This window comes from Engraulis encrasicolus, chromosome 8 (assembly GCF_034702125.1).
Source record: "Engraulis encrasicolus isolate BLACKSEA-1 chromosome 8, IST_EnEncr_1.0, whole genome shotgun sequence".
NCBI lineage: Eukaryota > Metazoa > Chordata > Actinopteri > Clupeiformes > Engraulidae > Engraulis > Engraulis encrasicolus.
The window spans coordinates 3,953,828-3,979,238 of record NC_085864.1 but is presented as its reverse complement, the minus strand read 5'-3'; the positions used below and the strand labels follow the sequence as shown (position 1 = coordinate 3,979,238).

Below are 25,411 nucleotides of genomic sequence, written 5' to 3'. Positions count from 1 at the left end.
CGAAAATAAAAACAAACAAAAACTTTAAAATACCATTTCCATCAGGGTCACTTCCACCACATTATGTAAATGACATGGTGTGGATAACATTCATGCTGATTTATGGCTATAAAAGTGTTACAATCAATGTGTCTACAATCTCAATGTTTATCAATAATCATTTTCTAATGCCAAGTCTTTCAAGAATAACAAACCTTGAAGGTGTACTGTGTAGGATGGTGGTCAGAGTAGGTATTGCAACTAGGCTGGTCATCGAAACTGAGCTGTCTATTGCTATGACAGCACGTGATCTTTTCATGAATATTTGATAAACCAATGTTTACTACTATGACCAATTAAAGTTTGCAGCTAAAACATGTGTAGGCCCTATGTATTTCTGGAAATTCAAAATGGTGGACATGGAGAAGATCCCCCAAATTTCCCAGTCATTATACTTAGAATTTGATGGTAGCCTACTAAGTGTTCAAGGTAACATTTGTGAATGGGCAGCATGAATTCTGGAAATGAACAACTAAAATATTGCACAGTGCACCTTTAACTTTGTTTAACAGTTTTGCTATCTTCATTGTCATGTTGACATGTCATTTCTTGTACCTCTGTACCTCTGTCATGGCATTTCCACCACACAATGTCATTTGCACGGCAATGTCATTTCATTTTGCCATAACTCAAAATTCAGACAGCTATGGCTTCAATTCAATACACATTCACATTAATGATACACGTTGCTTTTGGTGTGATGGAAATTATGCATGTTCAACAAAATAAGAAAAGAAAAATGTGTTTCTACACATGAGGGAGAAGCAAAGTATAGCCTACAAAAAGCATTATCCATAACAGGCCTATTTTATTCTAGGCCAAAGGTGCACACATCATTTTTATAGGCCAAAGGTGCACATAATCTAAGAATCACCCTGGTCAAGTATCTCCTCACAGTTAGATTAGTAGCAATTGAAGGAGTAGAAGTGATTTCAAAACTGGTTACATTTGTGTCATCAAAGGGAATGCAGCTTACTTTATGAGATTTTGCTTTGGGGACAGCCTTGTCTGTGTCGTGATGCCCGTGCGCACGCCCCAAACCGAATTCGGCAACAGTACGTCTGTGCGTCATTCCGTACACTGATGAATGTTGGGGAACCGAGGGGGTGTCGGAACGGAGCGCAAAACATGAGATTATGACAATGAGACTGCATTCATAATCCAACCGACGATTTGACTTGTTTTATTTTGATAGTGCCGTGGAGGGGTGTATGACGACTACTACAGAAAATACTTGTACCTCTGTAAGGTAGCGAGGGAAGGGAAAGTAGGAGGGGGGCGGCGTAGCTGGATTTAGAGAAGGAAAACAATATGGCCGCAGTGGAGTTAGAATGGATCCCAGAAACACTGTACAACACTGCTATATCAGCAGTGGTGGACAATTACAGTCGATCGCGAAGAGACATCCGGTCTCTTCCCGAAAACATACAATTTGATGTGTATTACAAGGTAAGGTGTTGATTTTTGATCATTTTCTCGGGTTGTTGTCCGGAGGTTAGACAGCTAGCTTGCTATCCTACCAAGTTTCGTTTACTTGGTTGGTTAGCTGGCTTGCAATCGCCAGTGTTAGCGAGAAGGCTAGCGAATATTTAGCTGCTCGACAGGCTATTCAACTAAATTGAGGTTACAACCAATAACTTCAGTAATTGTAATAACGATGCGTTCAATTGATAATACTGAACTGTCATGAAATGCAGGCTCATTTTAACGTATTGAATCTTCATGGTGATGTGACATTGCCTCTCGTATAGCATCGCAAATTGCTAAAGGTAGCCAACGATAATATACAATTTACTATATTGCCAGCTAATATTGTCACTGGGGTCGCCCATCATCCAAATTCTATACACGTTGTTTATTAATATTAATATTTGGTTGGTTGGTTCTCGTTATCTGCCACATCCTGAGCTGTACGTAGGCAATTTAAAGGGACGAAATTGCCTAGCTGTGTAGCTTTCGTGAACTCTCGACAGTCTTGGCCGGGCATACAGACTGAGACTCCCAACGGAGTTCGCTCCCGGACGTGCGGTCCCCGGTGTTTCTATCACTCCCGGACTTGCGGTCCCCACCCGATTATATTTCACGTATTATCATATACTGCCACATACAAGCAATTTAGGGTTAGGGTTAGGTTTAGGGTTAGGGTTAGGGTTAGGGTTAGGGTTAGGGTTAAGGTTAGGGTTAAGGTTAGGGTTAGGGTTAGGGTTAAGGTTAGGGTTAGAAACAAAAAACTAACATCAACAAGATAACTGGCTCCGTAATATGGCGGTGGTACCGTTAGTCTGGCTAGTGGGAGCGAGATGAAATGGGAGTGTAATGAGATGGGAGCGTGAATCTGGGAATCTCTTGGCCGCAGTGGGCTAGAAAACAGTTTGTCCTTCTTGACAACAGTTCCGTGTCATAACTGGTTTGCGTGTTGCTGTTCTTAACTCGTAAATCTGCCGTGTCCCCATCTGTCTGTGTAGTGTTTTGTCTTGCATTCGTGTATCATTTTGCCATCGCTTCTTACCAGGCCAGTGCACAATGGCACAAACGGTGTCTCGTAACCTTCAGTTAAATAGGATGCCAGACATCAGCGATTGCTTTGTTTGAGTTTCTGTATAGTCGAGGTACATGTAGCTACTGTAATTACACACATGACGACTGATAAATACTCGGTCTGAAAGGGTTTGATCATCCCCACATTGTGAAACCAATGCTACACACGGTACTGTCCTATTTTAAAGTGATTATCTCGGGTCAAAATTGCAGAGCAGTTAAAAAGTTAATTGCATTGAATTTTGTGAAATGCAACGTGATGTGATGTCTTAAATATGCATGTAATTGCTTGAGTGTATAGGCTATATTATCACATGTGTGGTTGCTTGACATATTCCTTGTGCATCTGTTGGCAAAAGTCAGGCCCATGCTGCTGGCTGTATGCCCCAGAGTAGACTCTATACAACAGCTGATGAGGCTCAGGTTTTAGGTAGGTCTCCCAGTGAGCAGTCCTTTTGATGAAAGATTGAAGTCATTAACACAGATCTGCAAGAAGCTGAGTGGGATAGGCGTCAACAGAGCTTGTTTATATAGTAATACTGTGCATTAGCAGATGCAGAGGTTTTTTTTTTCGTTCCTTGTTTTTTTTCATTATTGCTAAGGATGTATAATATGAAAGATTTCAGTATATCAGTTGAACTGTTTCTGATAAGTAAATGGTATCTTTGGTATTTATTGTTATTTTCACTTGTGCGAGTATGACAACATAACGACATGGTGAAATGTGTCCACTTACTTTTACACAAATCACACATTCATTCATTCATTCATTCTCCTTGGTCCTAGGGGAATTTTCTTGTTTTAGTTCTTCCCCTTGTTGTCTGTTGGGACAATAAGGGGACGTCACCCTCACCCTTGCCTCTCCCCCTTATTTATTTGTTTTCCAGCTTTACCAGCAGGGCCGGCTCTGCCAGCTGGGAGGGGAGTTCTGCGAGCTGGAGGTCTTCGCCAAAGTTCTACGCGCTTCTGATAAAAGGTTTGTTACAGTGAACCACTGCTCCGTCGAGAAGGATCGCTTTGTTCAAATTAGTTTCGCCAATAAGCTTTTGACGTTAGCCTAAACCAAAGCCCTAAGTCAGGGGTGTCAAACTCATTTCAGTTCAGGGGTCCCATATAGCCTATGTGGCTGGACCAGTAACACATTTGCAAAATTTTGCAAATTTTTGCTTCAGGAATCTCATTGCTAGTCAATCATCTCAAGGTGGATGACATATCAGAAGCGTTGACTTAAAATGCAGACCAAAAAGATATTTGTTCTCAAGTATAAAAAACCCTGACATTTCAGACAACTACAGCAAATTTTGTAATGAGATTTACTTTTTATTTTGAAACTCTTAGATTAAAAAAAATCTGGCGTGACATTGACATGTTTGATTCAGCTAATCACATAATGCCTCTGGCTTGTCAGCCTGGGACATTCGGAAATATGATCATTCCAATTGGTTTTTCGCGGAACCGCGTCATTGCTCTTTACCATAATAGCTTGACTTTCATTGCTTTGGTCGCTTTATTCTCCGACCCTCCATAGTGAAGTTATGACTTCCATCGGTCAGATAGCATAGGACGTTTGATGCACATGTGCCTTAACGCCTAGGAGGGCTACTGAGTTGTATTGGCCTGGTAGCTCAGAGTCAACTTGACGGGTAGCTCACATGGATATGAAAAGTACCCCTCCGATAAGATTCAATCTGCACTACATGTCTTAAAGCATTAGCCCACAACTGTGCTTACTTTCTTGTTGGGCATGAGTTTGTGTCTTTCGACAGCACCATTGTTTGAGTCTGATATGACTTTAGGTCTAATGTTGTTGAAGATGGTGCATTTCATTATATTGTGATTGTAAATGGAATCACCCAAGGTTTCTGTAACGTTTATCACAAGTACTGTGTGTGGACGTTTTGGACTGGACTGTTTGATCATCATTTAACCATTACAGTTGCTGGTTAGATTATTTTTGGTTTCTGTGTCTGTGTCTGTGTGTGTGTGGCTGCATGTGCGTGTGGAGGTATAATCTAAACTCATCAAAGATGACCCCGGCCGGTCACCTTGTTGTGTACTTTTTTGTCAGTTGAGGTCATGAATGTGGTTCTGAAACGGGTCTTTCTCGTCCTCCCTCCCTCTCCTCCCTCTCCTCCCTCTCCTCCCCTGTAGACACCTCCTGCACCACTGCTTCCAGGCCCTGATGGACCATGGTGTCAAAGTGGCCTCCGTGCTGGCCAACTCCTTCAGCCGACGCTGCTCTTACATCGCAGAGTCTGACGCCCACGTCAAAGAAAAAGCCATTCAGTTCGGCTTTGTTTTAGGTACCCCAGCCATGTTGTTTATTTGAAGCATAATGTTTAGTGTAGCCATGCTGAGCTTGCAATCCAATTGGAAATAGGAAAACCACTCAATTGGAATAGAAATGCACATATAAGCATAGCATGTAGATTGGAATTGGAATAATTGTCTGATCAGACTGAAATTTTCCCAAGACAGTGGACAGCTGAATGTATTGGATCATATATTTGTGACTGTCATGTGAACACCAGATAAAACCGATTACATCTATTCCTGGAAAAAAAGCTATGGAGTAAAAGGTGGATCCTGTTTTCATGTGAATGATGTTAACATATCTATCTCTGTCTTATTAGGTGGCTTCTTGTCAGACGCAGGGTGGTATGGCGATGCGGAGAAGGTCTTCCTCTCCTGTCTCCAGCTCTGCACACTCCACGATGAGGTCCTGCACTGGTACCGTGCTGTAGAGTGCTGTGTGAGGTGAGCATGCAATCGCTGTGCGTGTGAGTGTGTGTGTGTGAGAGAGAGAGTGACTGACTCTTTTTTGGATGTCTGCAACTGTAAAGGGAGAGTTCCAATTGCCATAGTTTTAGCCATGTGCGTGCGTGCACATGTGTATGCGTGCGTGCGTAGCGCTTGTCTGCAACACCCCAGTGCTGCATGTTGTGAGTCTATACTTGCCACAAGTTTAGGTGTGTGTTTGAATACAGTATGTGTTGTTTTGTGTGTGTGGCAGCTGATATGAAGGCTGCGGATCATTAGCATTCTTTTTGTTCTGCCTTATTTGCATGCATAATAAATCAGGCTGGTTTTCTTTCTTTCTTTCATAATTTCTGCAACACCACAGATGTTTAGGTAATTGCTAAGTGGCAAATCAGGTTAACGACATTTCCAAAAATGTTTGCCAAACCAGATGAAAGAAGTGATCCTTTTTTTAGCATGTGTGTACACACACACACACACACACACACACACACACACACACACACACACACACACACACACACACACACACACACACACACACACACACACACACCTCCTGACATGCTTTTTTGGGTTTATTATTAGGCTGCTCCATGTCCGCAATGGCAATTGCAAGTACCACCTGGGAGAGGAGACGTTCAAGCTGGCCCAGTCCTACATGGACAAGCTGGCCAAACACGGCCACCAGGCCAACAAGGCAGCCCTCTACGGAGAGCTGTGTGCCCTGCTCTTCGCTAAAAGTCACTATGATGAGGTACGCTTGCATTGCACATATCTTCTCTGTCTCTTTCAAAAGCACATGGAATGACTAATGTTTCGTATGATAATGTGCTATATAGCTATTGCTATTGCCATGTGTTATTTTTCAATGATGGATGGTTGTTGATAGTAATGTGTTATTGGTAGGCGAGTGAGTAAATATGATGCAAACTAATGCCGATGTGCTTTTCTCAAAATCATTGTTTGTTCAAAACCTTTGGGTTGCAATGCGTCCATTGGCAGCCAGTTGTGTTGCTAACTGGTCAGAAATAACACTTAAGATAGAATATTTATTGTCCTTTTGGAAAATCGTTCTGTGCCATTTACATCTGCAATCTGTCTGATGCGGTTACAGAAACGCACAGTACACAAAACAATATAGACAGACACAGCCCCCTCCAAGAGAAGAAGACAAGGTGACAATAAAAATAATTTTAGTAAAATAAATAAATACAGTACCATGCTGAAGTGCAGTTATTCAAAACCTAAGTGCAATGTGCCATCAGTCTTAGAGTTGGGTCTTTGTTTAACAGGGATGTACTAGTGCGTATGAGCGGGTACTTTCAATACTGCAACCGTGGCCTGTTGTGCTGTATAGTTGTGTGTTGTGATGGATGTGTGTTGGTGGTAGAGTCGTAGTGTCTGTGTGTAAGTGAGGGTAAATCTGATTAAGAGCTGCCGGTGTGTTGTGCTGTGTTGCAGGCATACAGGTGGTGTATCGAGGCCATGAAGGAGATAACCGTGGGGCTGCCGGTCAAAGTGGTGGTGGACGTTCTCAGACAAGCCTCCAAGGTAGTTGTGATGTTTGTCGTTAGCACAGATATTGATTCCACTAACCGTGTCGTAATAAGTACCATCTCACATGTCGGAGCTTGAGAAATCACATCTCCCAACTGGATTGGGACAAGTTTTCCGTATTAAGGAGGATGTTTTTTTTTTCTTTGTTCTGGATGACATTCCATTTATTTGGTAATCATGTTTGTCTTTGTGTGTATGAGGGCACTGTACTGACTTTTTTTGTTTTTGTTCTGAACAGGCATGTGTTGTAAAACGGGAGTTCCGGAAAGCTGAACAGCTCATAAAACATGCCGTATTTCTGGCAAGGTCAGATTCTCAACAGCTTTATTTTTGTAACCTAGTTCCTTGACATTTGTCTTTCAGAAATATCTATGTGTCACTTTCATTTTCTAATCTTCTGTTTACATCTCTTTTTCTTCTTCTTCTTCTTATTTTTTTTTTTATACATTTTTTTTCCAGGGAGCACTTTGGACACAAGCACCCAAAATACTCTGACACTCTATTAGACTATGGGTTCTACTTACTCAACGTAGACAATATCTGTCAATCAGTCGCTATTTACCAGGTAAGCGAGCCATAAATGCATTGAAACGCCATGTATTATAATGTCCATGACATAAACACATACAAATGTATTCTTTGGCATGAGTTTTCGTGACTAATAATGATTTGCTTTTCAGACCGCCCTTGACATTCGGCAATCGGTGTTTGGAGGGAAAAATATTCACGTGGCCACGGCACATGAGGATCTGGCGTACTCCTCGTATGTGCACCAGTACAGCTCTGGTAAATTCGACAACGCACTGTGAGTAGCCCCTTCTATTCTTGGACATTCTAATGAGTTGGCAGAAAGAAAAAGGTGGAGGCATGATCTCTATTTGATTAGATGGGCATCCTAGGTTTTCATTGTGATGCACATGTGTACAACTGCTGATGTAGGCAATTAGTTGTGGCTAATAACATGGTTATTACAATTTGTCTGTCCTGACTGTCCTAACACTTTGGCATAGGGGTCCCTAAATGGCTTGGGGGATAGCGTAGGCTTTATATAAACTTTTCAATAATATTTATTATTCTTAAGTTAGAATTTATTATTTTTAAGTTTTAAGCCATGAAACCGGCTGACTGATAGTAGCTCGCTGGTGTGATCCCTGTTCACTGCCAAGCTCTGTCTTGGAAACTGCTACTGTACATGCAATGTGTTATTTTTGAAATTGGTCGAGACGGTACATTGTGTCATGCACTGGTTGTGCTATTTTCATTCATTATTGTGAAATCAGGAAAAACATTGAAAGGCTTCTTCTCATTTGTCAAAGAAAAGGAACACTATGTGTGCTGAGTTTGTTGAGTCATGGGTCAGCTCTTGGCAACTTGGAGGGGCCCTGTTCTTAGAAGACACCCAGTTGGATGGCCCATCAGACTCCAGGACACTCTAGGCCAGTGGTTTTCAAAGTGGGGGCTAGGGACCCCTGGGGGGTCTGCAGGAGGTTGGCAGGAAAGCGTAGCAAAAGTATGTATATATATTTAAATACATTAAATGACTAGTACACCCTAAAACAAAATTAAGTATAACAATATTCCCCATAAGTTAAAAAATGCAGTGGGGCACTGACTAACAGACCTAGCCTATGGTTGTGAAAGCATAAAAAAAATAGTGTGGCAAGACCCATGTAAGGGGGGCCTTGGTTGGAATATACCAATATATGGGGGCCTTGTCATGGTAAAGTTTGGGAACCCCTGCTCTAAGAGGCAAACTCAGCAGCCCCTTTTGCACAGTCAGAGCTCAAACCCCAGTGTGCAGTTTGGGTTTTGGATTTCCAGGGAAATTATTTCACAACGGAAATGTTTTTTTCCCCCCCCTCCCACGAGAGTTTCAATGTACTTGGTTAACTGCCCGAGTTGTTGCCACTCCCACTCACACCCCCGACTTGACCTGAGCGTTTTTCCCTTTGCGCTCCTTTGCAGATTCCACGCAGAACGTGCCATAGGCATCATAACTCACATTCTCCCCGAGGACCATCTGCTGCTGGCCTCGTCCAAAAGGGTGAAAGGTAGGCGCTGCACCACAGGACAGGGGGAACTTCAACTCGCTCATTCGACTATGGGGACACTCCCACTACTGACTTCACCCAAATGACTTTTGCAAGGGCCTAGAATGTTTACTGCAGCGCCCATGTCTGGTCTGAAGCCTGTGGAATGTTCTAGCAATGGTATCACAATGACCAGTCCCTTTGTAGCATTCGTTCCAGGGTACACGCCATGCTGTCACACTGCCTGGATTTTTTTTTTTTTGTAAACTGTTTTAAATAAAATTTGTCTTAAAAAATCAGTTTGAACAGAGGAAGCACACACAAAGGCACTTTACATGAAATAGCACTTATGGAAATAACCTTCCAGTCTGGGTAGGAGGTCAGGGATTTGTTTTTAATGTTAACACACACAGACACACACAGACACAGCATGTCTTTTGGGGAATGATTGATTATCCAAATTCAAAATTGATGATCCAGATGCAAAATCACTGCTCCACATCTATATCACTCCTCAGCGCTCATCCTGAAGGAGATTTAATCAAATTGCAAACTGCAAATTGTTACATTATTCTTATATTTTTTCTTTTCCCAACAAATCACCACACAGCTCTCCTCCTAGAGGAGATTCAATCATTCACTGCAAATCTTCCGTTTTAATTCCTAATACCTATCCTAATTTCCTATGCCTCCAAATTTCCTTATCCTCATCGTCTATTTTCCCCTCCCTATCAGTCTACAGCTCTGATCTTGGAGGAGATTGGAAATAATATTCACTGAAAATCTTGGCACAATTTACGTATTTCCTGACATGTCTTGTTTCTTTCCCTCCTGCACTAAACCTGTCCAGCCCTGATCCTGGAGGAGATTGCCATCGACTGCCATAACAAGGAGACGGAGGAGCGCCTGCTGCAGGAGGCCCATGACCTGCACCTGTCCTCGCTGCAGCTGGCCAAGAAGGCCTTCGGGGAGTTCAACGTCCAGACGGCCAAGCACTACGGCAACCTGGGACGCCTCTACCAGTCCATGCGCAAGTTCAAGGTGGGACACCATGATGATTTACTATCTTCTCCACCCCCCAGGTTAGATTGTCACCAGGGGTTGACATTTGGGTAGTTGCAGAATAACTCTGCAATACATGACTGTGTTGCTGGTGGTGGTCTGAGCTTTCGTGGCTTGTGCTCTTGGTTTGTTTGTCTATTTGCTTGCTTGTTTGTATTGTAATTACAAATCGATCAGTTTTTACAGATAAACAGGCAAACATATTAGCTGAATTGCCTGTCCTTTTTTCAATCCCTTTCATCAAACTCTGCTTATTACCCAAAATGCACAGACAAACACACACACGCACACAGATGCATTCATTCATTGCAAGATGTTGATGTTGCCTCCAGCCCATATAGTAGCTTGCCTGAAAGTAAGGGATGGTTCCATTGACTGCTGTTATTCCCAGAGGTGGGCTAATGTGTCCTGAGAGCCAAAGGCCATACTACACCATAATACTACACTGCACGGCACGGTTGTTCCTTTCAGACATTCTGCTCTGCACCAGCTGATTCCAATCAATACTAATCTACTCCTCGGCCCAGTGGATCAAAGGAACATTAGCTCATATGTGCAATCTACATCTTTAATTTCCCCAGCTCAGGATCAATAAAGTGCATGTGTCTGTCTGTCCGACTGTCTGTCTGTCTGTCTGTCTGTCTGTCTGTCTGTCTGTCTGTCTGTCTGTCTGTCTGTCTGTCTGTCCGCCTGTCTCTCTCTCTCTCTCTCTCTCTCTCTCTCTCTCTCTCTCTTTCTCTCTCTCTCGTTGTTTAAATTGAAATATTGACAAATGGGCATTGTGCCTTTTTAATAGATTAAATAAAAGAACGCTGAGGTCAGGGGTTTCGAGTCCTTGTTTATATACCCGCCTGGTGCTTCTTCCTAATTTCATTTGTCTCCAGCAACTCAGTTAGGGAGCATGAACATTGGTTTTGGATCATCTGGTCCGTTAGTGTTTGTTTACGTAAACAGAGAGGGTTAGGGCTGAAATGGATGTTTGATTTCTACTATTCCCAAAATGTATGATTCAAAGCCAGATCTTCCTACATGCTTTGGTAACAGCAACATCATTCATCAAGCTGTGATGTTTGCTTGCAAAACAGGAGGTATCCTTCCATGCTTTGCAGAAAAGTGACACAATGTGAAAGCAGCTGATGCATGATGTACAAGGGTGATAAAACTTGTGTGATGTTGATCCGGCTGTCATAATGCAGGTATCTTTCATTCATCAACTTGTACAGTTTACATTTTCAATATTGACTCATTTGCAATTGTCTATTCTTGAATACGTACAGTAAAAAGTAAAACGCTTTCCAGCTTGTACATCCTGAGACTGGTTAAAGCCAGCACATCTTTGTTTTTGTCCTGGAAGGAGGATAAAACTTGAAAAAAAAAGGCCTCCCCCTTTAACCTCCAGAGATGGTGAAAAGGCAGAGGTTAGAAGCTAGAAATCTTTGGCTTAACTTGTGTGACGCGTGGCCCTGATCTTCCTCCCGGAGGTGGAGGAGATACACATCAAGGCTTTAATCATATAAACCAGTTATTCTCAAACTATGGATCACAGAGGTATTCCAAGTGAGCCTTGAAAACCTCATTCTCTAAAACTCAATAAAATATACGTGTGTGTGTGTGTGTGTGTGTGTGTGTTGCTGTTGACTTTTCCTGCCATGATCCTGATCCTGCCATGTGTTGTTGCTAAACTTGTTTGTTTCTTGTGGGCCTGATCTTCCTTCAGGAGTCGGAGGAGGTGCACATCAAGGCTTTAATAATCTCTAATAACATCTAAACTTCACATAAACGAAGCACAACTGATCTTGTTTCCTAGATGTATAGAGTTTTTATTTTATTTTATTCTAGCTATTAAATGTGGTGCTTGTGTGCCTGCCTATCTTCAGGAGGCAGAGAAGATGCACATTAAAGGAACAGACCACCCTTTTTTGATTTTCACATATTTGCAGTATTTCCCAGCATTGTTCATGAATGTGCATATCATTTTCTTCTCTTTGTTTTCAGTACTTAGATTTATTGGATCAGAATTATTAGCATAGCTTAGCATAATCACTGAAAGTAACTGGTATCTTTAGCATCAAGCCACAAGTGATCACTGGACCGAATTAAATTGCTGTTTTATACTCTGGTGAATGTTACATTACTTTTAAAGTGGTTTATAAGTACATTTGATGATGTTTTATTTTGTACCATAGACTTGCATTACTATGCCTAATTTGGGTATACTGTCAAACAGGGCAATGCAAACACATAGACGAAAATGATATGCACATTCATGAATAATGCTTGGAAATACTGCAATTATGTGAAAATCAAAAAAGGGTGGTCTGTTCCTTTAAGGCGTTCATAATCTAAACACCTGGTCATCTTATCAAAGAGCCTGGAATGCCTATTTGGCAGCTGTGGGTTAACTATTAGGTCAGCTACTTCCTGTAGGTTAACTTAGCCAGGTTTATCACTTAACCATGTTCTTGGAATGACCTGCTCGGCTCTGTGTGCAGGAGGCGGAGGAGATGCACATCAAGGCGATCCAGATCAAGGAGCAGCTGCTGGGCCAGGAGGACTACGAGGTGGCGCTCTCCGTGGGCCACCTGGCCTCCCTCTACAACTATGACATGAACCAGTACGAGGACGCCGAGAGGCTCTACCTGCGCTCCATCGCCATCGGTCAGTTTGCTTGTGTTTACTTGATCCCCGTTAGCTTTTGCAACGCAGCAGCTACTTTTCCTGGGGTCATTCATGCTCACGCTGAAGGTTATATCCTCATAATGATCTCCACCGCATGTCATTAGCATCCAACAGGCTGTAACACATCACATTCATAACATAACATTACATTGTATCATTTGGGAGATGCTCTTTTTCATGGAAGTGAATGTGTCATGGGTCATAAGCTCACTATTCCTTCCACCTCTCTTGCTCTTTGCTCCCATTATCCTCAACTCAACTTATTCACATCACACATTATATTATGTGTCCTTCATGGTGGGCCCCCAATATTGGTGAAAATTTGAATTGGGGCCCCAAATTGGAATAGGTTGGGAACCCCTCCACTAATCTGTGATGTTGGCTTGTTGTCGCACCACCCTCCCCTGCAGGCAAGAAGCTGTTCGGCGAGGGCTACAGCGGGCTGGAGTACGACTACCGGGGCCTGATCAAGCTCTACAACTCGGTGGGCAACTACGAGAAGGTGTTTGAGTACCACAACATCCTCTCCAACTGGAACCGCTTGAGGGACAGGCAGTTTGCGGTGGCGGACGCGCTGGAGGACGTCAACACCAGCCCCCAGGCCACCGACGAGGTGGTGCAGTCCTTCCTGCTGTCACAGAGCGACAGGCCAAACCATCACCCCTGTTAGGGGGGGGAGGTGGTGAGGAGGGGGGCAGTGGTCACAAGGTGGCAGGGACACAAACAGATACACACAAACACCGAAGTCACGTACACATCTGAACGGACACTTGGGAGACATACCGATGCTCATTTAGCAGTTTCCTTCGTACACACACGCAACACGCCTTCACAAGCAAAGATGTGACTGTTCTTAATCTGCACACAAACACACTCAAGAATACAACACACACATGAACTTCACAGTTCAACTCAATACACTGTCAAATGACTCGCATGGTTTCACCATTGGCATGTTGGGAGTTATGTCTGGCTCCCCTACACCTAATACTTGTCCTCTGGAGATACAGTGGTGGAGCGTGGTGCTATCGGAGGAGCTTGCCCAGCCCTGACCTCGCTGCTCCCCAAAGCCAGTCATCCAGCCAGCCTGCACCAGCCACCCATACCTCCATCACCTCCAGCGCTACCACCCTCCCTCCTGCCAGGCATCACCCCAGCAGACCGGCTCCCATCCTGGGCGCTGGGGAGGGTGGTGTGGGGTGGTGTGTTATGTGGTTGGGTTTGGGTAAAGGGGCCTGGGAGCCGGAGCAATACTATCACTTGGAGGCAAAACACCATTCTGTTTGGGTTTCAGGTTCACCACTGATTTAAACAAAGAAGAAAAAAAGCAATTCAAGGACATTGATGAAAGTACCCATTGTCTGTCTGCTACATACAAATGGAGGAATTAAAGAAGGAAAAAAAAACATTAAAAGGCAAGTGTGGGAAACGAGAGAGAAAAATAACAAGCCTGGTATACACTTGTGGCCCTCTACGTTAATTGTGTAAAACCCTGTAAAAACCCATGTTTTTTTCTCTTTTCATGTTTTCTTTCTTTTACTCTCCTATGTTTATTTAGTCTGTTGTTCCTGAAAGATATTGCTTCACACATCTTGGGAAATTTGCGCTACCACCAACCTCCACCACTACCACCACCATGTGTGCTGTGTCTAGTATTGGACTGAGCATGTCCTGAGGGACCTCCCAAGAACCTGCTTGGGCTCTGTTGTGTCCACAGAAAGAACCGGAAAGAGCTCCGCTTTGCTTCTTCCTGTCTTGATGAGTGAAGGAAGGAATATCATCGGTAATGACGATTGTTGACTTTAAAACATCAAAAAAAGAAAGTTAAAGAAAAAAAAGGAAAACCGTCAAGTCCTAAGGTCAAACCTTCGGTGTACATGTGCGGCCCATTACTGCTTTCGAATTGGACCACAATGTGTCTTTCTGTCACAAGACAATTCTATGGACCAGAGGATTATAAAAACGAGTGTTTTGGATGCAAACATGTTCTGAAAATTTTCAGAATTATTATTATTATATTATTATTATTATTTTCTTTTTTGTATTCACTGACATGTTTAAAAGTAGACATTAAGGTTAATTTAAATGCCAATAATTTATATGCAAAGCGTGCTTTAACTTTTAGGTTTAACATTGCACATAGATGAGCCAAATGGACTTTGTTTTCTCTTTTGGACATGGATGTGAGCACACACATGGGAGCTCTGCCAATAGAGGTGTCCGGTCTGCTCGGCTCCCGGGGCCATGTAGGGGGAAAGAGAGGGCCGGACTGCATGGGGGGAAAAGAGGGAGATCACCACAGCAGATCTCTGGATCTCTGCATCTCTCAGCCTCATCTCCTTCCAAAGTGGCTGTGAGCATAGTGGGAGAGGCTGCCTCAGCTCCACACCCACTGAGGGATAAGCTGGAGTAGAAGTGAGGATATGCCTACAAAGCATGTCACCGTCACATCTAACCAGACCGTAATCTACCCCCCACCCCACCCCCCTTTGCATGGGGTTGCTTTGATGGTCCAGTCCCCCCCCCTGGCACACAGCCAGCTGTCAGGGAGACCACATAGGAAAGAGCTGATGGAGGCACCTGTTTTTGTACAGCGGGGCTCAATGCTGTGGGGTGCAAAGTGTGTCCAGGCATTCGCAGTGAATGCAGTGGCCCACTTACCATTGAGTCCTATTCTACAAGGATTCCCATTAGTCCTTGTGGTGAGGTCTGAGAGTGTTTCCAGCAGTTCAGTGTGGTGCCTTCCTTTATTTTTCCATCAGTCGGCCCTCTACTCCATTCTGTTACGATTTTCTGTTTATGCCCAAAGATTGGCTCAGTGAAAGAAAAACAAAAAAGGCTTTGCAAGTTTGAGTTTACACGATTATAATTGCCTGCTTCTAACAAGCTGAATCATAGCACTGATGAGAATTGTTAACACCGCGTCCAGGGCTGTGGTTACAACAAACCCGTTTTTGGAAGAAGAAAAAAAACAAAAAAGACAAAAAGTGATTGGATTTGCATTACATATATACTTGTTCATTAAGATTTCACACCATTTTTCCCACAAGTTGTTGTAGCGCACCATGTTGTCTTTAATCGTGTCACCTTTTTTTGTTTTTGAAAATTTCTCAAATCATTTTTGTTGATGTAAATTATAAGACGTGGAGCCATAGTAATGGCTACAGTGTCAGTCAGATGTTTTTCTGACGTGGATATTGGTCCGGTCACAGTAGTGAGTGTTGGATATGTGGGTCTTACCCATTTTTTGTTTGTTTGTTTTTTCTTTTTTTTGTGACACGGTGGGGCCCCAGCTCTGGCTGAAGTCCTAGCCTTAGCCTTAAAGGACGCTCAGCTAACGGTGCTCTGGCTCTCAGAAGCCTTCTTTTAGTAAAAATTTGTTTTATTTTAAAATTATTTCTCTCTTTTTCATTGCTTTTGCTTCTTCCTGAGTCCCTTATGAGCCAACTGCTGGTGGCACCAGCCGCAGCAGCATGGCCTCTTCTCTCCTCTCCCCCTCCTGGTCTAGCCAGCGCTCTCCCCAGTTAAATGGGGATGCATGCTACTTCCTGTTTGGATGACCAGGTTAGGCGTAGACACACACACACACTTGTACACACACACACACACACACACATGCACACTTGTACACATTCCTCCCTGGCCTGTGTATGGAATATTGAATGACAGGATGTGGGAGGTGTGTGTGTGTGTGTGGTGAAGTTGCTCCAGCCTGTGCAAATGATTGGAAAAGGGAATCACAGGGTAGAGGGAGGGGATGTGAGTGACCGTCAAGAATGGGAACCGGGAGATTGCCTTGCATTTAGAGGGGAGAAAAAAGTTTAACAGGGTGGGATATTAGAAATTAAATGCTGTGATGTCAGCAAAAAAATGACAGTGAAAGTGCATTTCCATTTTTAATTGACCTTTAGGGGAATGAAATGGTTGGGTGGGTGTGACTTTTTGCATTTTTCCAGTAGGGGTTTCCTTTTTCCTGTTGGCAGACAAGGCCACTTAAGCTCATAAGCTCACAACACGTTTGTATATCAGTGTCACTCCTCCTGTGCTTTTCTCTGGGCTGCCGTTTTGTGAAGCGAGGCTTGACATCATTGAATATTCTAACTTATAACTAAATATTTTGCAAAAACATAATATCAGAACCTATTCTCTCATTAGCAATCAGGATAGTGAATGTTTGAAATTCCCCACAGAAGTCAAATTGAAGAAACATTGTTTTCCACCCCGGAGGAGGGGTGACAGGCAGGAAGTCAGAGGGAAGGACAGGATGAACAACATTGAGTTGCAGACCGATTCTATGGCAAGGCCAGCCCATCTAATCCACACACAGCATGATCACACAATCACTTCTTGTATTTTTGAATGACTGTACCCACCTCACTCACTGGCAAATGTGCATACCCCATAACCCGATTGCATTAAAAAAAGTAAATTAAATGTGAGGGGGAACACACAAAACATTTACGTTTTAAATGAATGCTTTCTTTGCGAATGTTGATTTGTAAGGGCTCATTATGTTTACCTGAAGTGGTATTTCTTTGCTTTGGGTTGTTTTTATTTGGCTATTGATTAATTTCATTGTGGGGTTTTTTTTTTTGGGTGGGGCGGGGTGTTGTGTAAATTCTGCTCCAAGCAAGCATCTCCAAAAAAAAAAAGCTGAGTGTGGGTTGCAGTAGAATCCAAGTGGTAAAATGGCCTGCAGTCCTCCACTCATGTTTTCCCTCCCAAGTCAAGTCATGTCAGTCAGTCAGTGTTCTCACACAAAGAGTAGCTGGCCTTTATTTGCATGTTTTTTGAGTAATTCTATGTAGATATAGGTATAGATATAGATGCTAAAGATTACTGCACTGGTGAACTTTACAGCAACGTACCTACATGCTAGAAGGACCAGCTTTCTGTATAGCCAAAAGGATGTGACACACCTGTAAAGTATGATTATATGGAAAAGTGAATTTTTTTTGTGCCTCTGAAATCTAAAAAGGAATTACATCCCAAATAAACTTGTCAGAGAAAAATAATAGTAATAAAAAAAGAACACATTTTGTCCATTCACTTATATCAACACTGTGGGATGCTTGCGAGTGAAGTGTTAAAATGGTGGAATATGACTTGTGACTGTTGTACATTGTATGGCTGTACTGAGCAGATGCTGAGGCTGTCCCACAGCAAGAGTTGAAGCAATGTTACTAATAAAATACTGGTTTCTACATGCTCGTCTCTGCCATTGCTGCAACTGTGACCTTTGAAACTTATTTTTGTGTAATCTTGTGAAAGTACCACAGCTCAGAGTTGTAATTGTAAACTAATAAGGTGTGTGTGAGATGAACAATAGGGTGCTGGTTACACGTATGCTGATATTTTTAAATTACAGCAGAGACTGACAGCCAGGCCATCTCGAAAAACAATTGTGTGACCTCACCAATGCACTTAAGGAATGGTCAAAAAAATCCTATTAACACTCCTCAAACTTATGGACAGCCTTCCAAGATGAGTTGAAGCTGTAATAGCAGCAAAAGGTGGACCGATGTGATATTGAACCCTATAGTTAGGAATGGGATGGCAGTTAATTTCATATGTGAGCCAAAGCAGGTGAGCGAATACTTTTGGTAATAAAGTGTATGTTGTAGCTAGAGAGGCTGAAGTTATCTTGTCTGCTTTTCACACACACACACAGCAACCAATGACATTCAAACAAAACCTAAACCTGTCTGTGACCTGACAATATACTTCAAATCAGTAGACAGTAATAACCAGTCAAATCCATTGATGGACGATGCACTTTATTGATCACAAGCACAGAAGTGACAGAATTCCAGGATTAAGGCATCCTCGTTTAAATTGTAAGAGTACACGCACACATACACACCGTATTTCCCTTGTTTCCCACAGCTCTCTGGGCAGAGTGGGACAGATAAGAACAATGTTAAATGTCTTTGTAAGGTCTTTGTATTGGTTCGAACCCAATGCCATCCATAGCTTTAGTGCCATTAAGAAAGGCACCAACCTCACATTGCTCCAGGGACAGTAAACAATAGTCTGTAGAAACAGGAAGTCACTTTGGATAAAACAAAGCGTCAGTTAAGTGTAGTGTAATATTAATAGTGGAGAAAGGGGTATTTGTAAAACATCTCTGTACAACAGAGGTACAGGTCTTGTCCCACACAGCTCTCATTCATTCATATTTTGGCTACTTCAGAAGGTTCACATCTCACAGTTTTAGTCAATAATATTTTAGTCTAATGCCAAAAACGTGCAATTCCCTTTGGTATACAAGTACCCTGTTTACAGTCTGTGTGACGCAGGCAATGTGAATCACAGACAGACATGTTACCACGTTAACGTTACACAATAATTGCCCTGTAACAGAAATAATCATTATCTTTAAAAAAAAACAAAAAAACATTAAAATGTCGATGGCGGCAATGAAAACAATGTGGTTGAAATGCTAGATTTAAACATATTCACAGCTAAGCAGCAAAGTAGCAGAAAGCCCCTGAGAAAATGCTACCACTTGCTTTTCACTTTCATGCATATTGCATCGATTTTTTTTAACCCATACCATACTTTGGCCTGGGTGGTCCCTATCAGGTCATGCTCGTTATGTTCCCTGGATCACTGTAGTCTAGAGCAGTGGTTCTTAACCTGGGGTGCGGGCACCCCCTGGGGGTGCACAGAATTTTTGTTTGTGTTGACGTTTGGACCAAAATTCTGCTAGCAAACATTATAATTAAGCCAAATTAAAACATCTTTCGGTCCCCATGTAAAGGTATTGAGGTATTGATTAATGTCTCAAGCAAAAATGATTGTAATCGATCACTTATATCATTTTTAGTGCGTATACACGTGTAGAAGTTTGAGTTGGGGGTGCACGGCTTGTTTTGGGCACAGGTAAGGGGGTGCATTAAGAAAAAAAGGTTAAGAACCACTGGTCTAGAGCAATGGTTTTCAAAGTAAGTGGTGGCCGGGGACCCCTGTGAAGTCACGAGTGGGTGCTAGGCGGGCCGCAGCAGGTTGACAGGAAAAGCATAGCAAAACAAATTAAATATTTCAATAAATTAAATAACTAATGCACAAAAAATAAACATAATAAAATAAGCTCAACTGAGCTCAGCTGAGATCTACGGCGGGTATATGGGGGGCCTTGCCATGGTTCAGTTTGGGATGTCCTCCTGGTCTAGAGTCTCACCACTTTACCAGTCCACTTGTCAGTTCTTCTGTTTGGTTTCCTCAATGTCAGTGAGATAGTGAATGTGGATCCAAACACACCATATCTGGAACACATGAGCAGAGGCACAATGACCATACATGAGACATTTAATTCAGAATTAACTCAGTTTAATTCTGAATAAAACTTAATTCCGCTTTCAAAACATAATGTAAACACTTCACAAATCGGAATTAAATGAAAGTGCAACGTTAACTAGACAGAACTTTTTAATTCGGAATTATTAATTCGGAATTAAAAACATCTAATAAACATGTCCATTGTCTATGGTTACAAGTTGTATCTCTTTACAGACAGTTGTATCTCTTGTTAAACTGACTAAAACAGGGCGCGGATAAACCAAAAGGCCAAACGAGCAGAAAAACATACAGTGGAGATTGTGTTGGAGTTTTCTATAATGCCAACCTGAAAACAAAGACTTTCGACATTGCAAGACTTTGTAGAGAGTTTTCTATAAGGTCATTTCAACAGGTAATGGATTTATAAGGCCAGATTCACACTAGAGCGTGGCGGAACGGCAGCGAGACGACGGAGGTCTTGCTGCTTAGTTTCAGCCAATGTGTTCTACTTGAGCTTTCACACAGACAGCGTCAGCGTGCGCGGCCCGTCCTGTTCAAAATCCCCCCACAGTGAAAGCTAGTTTGCTACTTTGTCATTAATTTGAATTGGACACTGCCGGCCGCTGCTGTCCAAAATCCCCTCGAGTTTCCAAATGCAGCGCGGAGCTGAGCAGTCTCCCGCGCTGCCGCCGCTGAAAGGGTCAAACATACCAAAGCCGAACGGAACCGGAGCGAGACGAACGCGGTCTTTCTGCTTAGTTTCGGCCGGTGTGTTTTTCTCTGCCTTTCACACTGACAGCGTCAGCGTGCGCGGCCAGTCCAGTTAAAAAAAAACCCACAGCTAAAGCTAGCGTGCTACTTTGCCATTCATTTGAATGAGACACTGCCGGCCACAGGCGTGAAAAATACGCTCGAGTTATATTTTCCAAATGCAGCGCGGTGCGGAGCCGGCTCCCGCGCCGCTGACGCCCGACTACCGCCGGTTGGTGTGTAAGGACAGATATGTTTCAATGTATTTTCACAGACGCCGGTAAAAAACGTGGCCGTTCCGTGACGCTTTACCGCCCTGGTGTGTAAGACCCCTAATGGTTAGTGTGTCCCGCCCCGCTTCCCCCCTCTGGTGTGAATTAGGCCTGAGCATAAACTTCCATTGCATCATGGTCACACCCTATTTTTTGTCTTTACCAACCCAGATTTCATATGAACAAATGGCTAAAAAGTTTATGATGGTGCTTTTACACTTTTTTCAGGTTGTTAACATTAGGAATTCCTGATTGATTTGGAAAAAAAAACATTTATGAAGTTACATGAATGAAAATAACACAGACCTCCACACACATACAAAGCAGTCTCCCTGCGGCCAAAAGGAGGATCCCCAAGATCTGAAGTGAGTGTGGGATGTGAAGCGCGCTTGTGAGGAAGCCATACTGGTATCCATACAGCCACACAGGCAGGACATGCAACCCTGCGATAGTGAATACTCCCAACGGTGTCTTAAAGCCTGCATAAAATAAAAGGAATTATAATTTTAAAAATACCCAGTCTGATGTAGCTCACATTTGCAATACTTTCTTGTTTACATACAGTATAGGCCAATGGCCTTTTTTGCCATCATTGAGAAAAGGACAGTGGGATCATGACATAAAGAGAAAAGGAGAAAGTCGGGAGAGGGTTGGGAAATAGACCGGGTTACCATTTGCCATGATGGAGTTCACCCAGGGAGGACTCTTCTTGAAGCCACTTTTCCACTGTAGGCCAAAGCCGCTGTGGTTGCACACAAACACGCACCACTCCAGAGATGAAATGAGCCAACCCCACTGCCAGGCAAGACAAGTTAAAAATGTTGGTTAGAAACATGCGCACTATACATACACTGGCACCCTCTAAATAGAAAGTAAACTGTATATCATGTATGTGTGCTCTGGCAGAGGCGCCAACATACTTGGAACAGCACAGTCCAGATCATACTCCGCCCCATGTTGTCAATAATAACATCCAACCAGGCCCCAAAATAGGAGGTCTGATGGAGCCGCCTTGCAGTCCAGCCATCAATACCTGTGGCATTACATTACATCTCATTACATTTAGGAGAAGCTTTTATCCAAGTGACTTGGGGCCTAATGTAGAAGAGTTAATTACCACTGCGTCAGCAATGAAACAGAGATGACAGTTTAGAATGACCAAACAAATAAGCTTACATTATTTTTATATTACCATTTTATTGTACTGCTGCTGTTAAAGCTATGGGAATACTTCAAAATACTTTGCTTGCGAATGCGGAAAACTAATGCTGAAAAGCTACACATTAAACATGACAACTAAACCTGCAACTAGGCTACATGGTTTGGTCAGGTGTAGATAACATTCTATGAAGGACCCACCATCTAAGATGACAGAGATTATGTAGACGGGAAGAAAAAATGCAGGATTATTGAAGGCGCACCAAGCAACGAGGATCAGAACAACCCGAATGTATCCTGCGAGAAAAGACAAAACATTTACAACACCTGGATTTAGCAGAAGAGCTTCCTAAACAAGGAAGTTCACAGCATCATTGTAGCTACATCATTTCGTCTATCTGTTCGCATTACGATTGGACCAAGTGGCCATGTTCATGAATGAATGATGATAATGAATGAACAACCTTGCGTCACTTACCAATAATGTTTGGAACGTAACAACAAACAGCGAGTGTCATTTCAGAAAAGGTGCAACATGCTGTAATCGAGTAAGAAATATTCTAGTAAGGGGAGATAGGACAGGTACATAGAAATTAACGGTGAAGATTCGTAACGCAAATATGGCGTCTACCCGCACATCTCCCGCCTTTCTGGTAACAAGAGCCAATGTGCCTGCTGAGCTGCGTTGCCAGTGATCCAATCATCTGGCTGCATCGGCGCACGTGAAATTATGCACATGCTCAGTTGTGAAAAGCCGTTGCTCTCGTGCCGTTATGGAACTACTGCGCCTGCGCTCTGTCAAAAAAACCGTGAGAAAAGTGGCTCAAAAAGCTTTATTTTGACTCGTATGACACAACCAAGTAGTCTAGATTGATCAGTTTTTCACGGTCGTTTCAACCATATGGTTTTCACAACCGCTGGGTTCCCCTCCGTCCTATACTCAGTTTCCCCATTCATTTTTCCCATTGACTCTCAGATCTGGTCTACTTAATCGCGAAATAGCACCCCGGAGGCGTCACCAAGATGGCCGCCATATGTCCCCTCTCATTCTAAAATCTCTAGTTACGTGTGCACTTCCGACTTCCAGTGATTGCTTATTTTCGGCTACTGTCCTCGTGTATAGTAGGCCTAAACGTAGTAGGCTATCGTCTTAAAAGAAGGCTTTATACGATAGTGCATAGAAACAACAGCCTTTCCGAAGCGTTACGATTAAAACCAAATAACTTCACTAGCCTACTGCTAGAGACACGCACTCATCCTGTCATTCTGTCAGATTGAGTCACGTCACGCACGAGCCCTCCCCCCCACGCGTCAAAACAAACTGCAGACCCGTTACTCATGTTTCTGGTTTTCACTACACAATGCACTTGGAGATCGGTGGCAATGGGCCACATTGATATATGCCCCATCTGTGAAAACTTAATGTATCCCATTAAGACAGAATTTCAACCATCATTGAAGAAAATTGCTGTCGTCATGCTGTGTGTACGTACGATCCCTAGCCAGTGGAGGGAGCCAAATGCATACTTTTGTTATCCGTGGGTATTGTTTGACAAGTGAACTGATAGAGAGCAGCAGGTTAAACATTTTATAGCATTACCAACCTAGCCTCTGTTATAATTCTGTCAAATAGGCTTATCGATAGACTACTAAATGTCCAAGACATAACAACGTGTGGCCACTTCTGTGTAATAAATGTAGCCTTACATGTGGTCCATTGTCCTACCGCTTGCCAGAGGGAATGAAGCGAAATGCCACCAGATATCAGACCCCCTGCATCCGTCACGAAACTGCAAACTTTTCTTTTATTTGAATTAAGTTTCAGCTAAACGCAATTTATCTTCCCCTATCTGAACCCAGTCAAAATTCCACGAACCCAGAGGACTTCAAATCCACCTGAGGAGTTTTAATCTGGTCAGGTGACTATGGCGGGGTCATGTGACTAGCATGGAGGCGTCGGCCAGAGGAGGCGTCATTCGGTGAAAACACAGGAGTACCAGAGCCGCTGCTATCGATCACACGTATCGCGGAGAAGTCAACAGGCATCAAGCTGAACACCACGACCATTTTCATACTGCAGTGAAATGAGGGCACAATGGGAGCCAAAGAGTCAAGGATAGGCTTCCTTTCTTACGACGAGGCCGTCAAAAGAGGTAGGCACGTCAGACAGATTATGGGAGTTGCTGTTACCCTGAGCGCTGATTCTTGCAAACTTGCTAGCAGCCAGGGCTAGCCACGTACTTGTACATGTATCGGGATGCTAGCTAACGTTGTAAGATGAAGGGGCAGACAACAGCCTGGACCGCTTGTTCGCTACAGCCTACTGTCTGGATTTAGCCTCCCATGTAGCTTGCCACCAAGACATTCTAGCAAGTGTACAGTTGTGTGCAATGGAGTGTAGTCTCGCATCTGATTTCTGACATCTGAGACGTCCGACCATCACGTTTATGACGGCTGTCAGATTTGTTTTCAGGCATTTAAAATACATATTTTTCAGTAGTGTCACTTCAAGCAAGTTATTGAAGTTACATATTTTCGAGAGACCCCTGCTTGTCAAATAATCTAGCGCCCATCCAATGGCTATTTTGGTACTGATGCTGCGCCATGTGTCAAATCTACTCGGGGAACAAAATCTTTGTGAGGTGTGATTGACTAAAGTAATTTTGGGGCGTTACTGTTTTTGTGTTTTACTCGACAGTGGTTGTCATCGCTGACAGACATGGCACTTGGTTGTTTCTTCACAATATGTGTTGATCTTGTTGTCAGCTATACAACACAGGGTTGTATTGATGCCATTATGTCTTTTGTCAGAGTTGTTGAGTGCAAGGCTGCATTGAGGCGGCAACCCCACCACTCTGGCGAAAGGGATAGTGGTTGGCTACTCCAGTCAGCGCATCATGCTGTACCCAGAGCCATACAGACGGTAGAGTCGGGCAATCTCCGCCGTGTGCTTAGGCCGACTTCCTCTTTAGCAAAATTAGCTGTTTTAGCTTCTCAGTACTGCTCAGCGTTGCGAATGTTAGTTCCTAGCAGTGGGCGTAGCACATAGCAAATGCAATGCAGGGAATATGACAAGACTTGCTGTTCATAGTAATAACTTCAGATAAACATCACAGATGGTAAACTGTTGTGATTATCACCACCGAGACTGTTGTTGGTTTACATATTTGTGGTGATTACCCCGCAGTATAGTTCGTTAGTCCTTATTTTTGGCTGTTAATGTGGTGGTTCTATGTTGAGTCTATGGAAAGACAGCCGCTTTAGGAACACCCTTATCTCGCT

General features: G+C 43.1%; 3 protein-coding genes across 4 annotated transcripts in view; 2 read left to right on the top strand and 1 right to left on the bottom strand.

The window, feature by feature from the left end:
* Window positions 1-1,134: 1,134 nt before the first annotated feature.
* On the top strand, window positions 1,135-17,874 carry appbp2 (amyloid beta precursor protein (cytoplasmic tail) binding protein 2). Of its 2 annotated transcripts, none has more exons than XM_063204845.1 (13): window positions 1,135-1,488; window positions 3,465-3,553; window positions 4,729-4,880; window positions 5,211-5,334; window positions 5,926-6,094; window positions 6,802-6,891; window positions 7,136-7,203; window positions 7,357-7,462; window positions 7,578-7,702; window positions 8,863-8,948; window positions 9,778-9,968; window positions 12,482-12,647; window positions 13,079-17,874. In XM_063204845.1, exons 1-13 carry the CDS (start codon window positions 1,351-1,353, stop codon window positions 13,336-13,338), a joined length of 1,764 nt encoding a protein of 587 aa, XP_063060915.1. In that variant the 5' UTR covers window positions 1,135-1,350; the 3' UTR covers window positions 13,339-17,874. The 2 variants fall into 2 exon arrangements, with proteins under 2 accessions (XP_063060915.1, XP_063060914.1); XM_063204844.1 differs by having other exon boundaries at window positions 6,802-6,894.
* A 1,454-nt stretch (window positions 17,875-19,328) lies between these two features.
* On the bottom strand, window positions 19,329-22,678 carry si:ch1073-145m9.1 (CDP-diacylglycerol--glycerol-3-phosphate 3-phosphatidyltransferase). The gene is made up of 6 exons (XM_063204846.1): window positions 22,608-22,678; window positions 22,331-22,426; window positions 21,892-22,004; window positions 21,643-21,766; window positions 21,278-21,450; window positions 19,329-19,936 (listed from the first exon to the last, which is right to left on the bottom strand). Exons 1-6 carry the CDS (start codon window positions 22,645-22,647, stop codon window positions 19,871-19,873), a joined length of 612 nt encoding a protein of 203 aa, XP_063060916.1. The 5' UTR covers window positions 22,648-22,678; the 3' UTR covers window positions 19,329-19,870.
* A 1,416-nt stretch (window positions 22,679-24,094) lies between these two features.
* The window catches only part of usp32 (ubiquitin specific peptidase 32), a 117,482-nt gene continuing 116,165 nt past the window's right edge, over window positions 24,095-25,411 (top strand). The window contains exon 1 of the mRNA XM_063204842.1: window positions 24,095-24,282. Coding sequence (XP_063060912.1) covers window positions 24,225-24,282 — 58 coding nt within the window. The 5' untranslated portion in view covers window positions 24,095-24,224. The remainder of the gene's footprint in view (window positions 24,283-25,411) is intronic.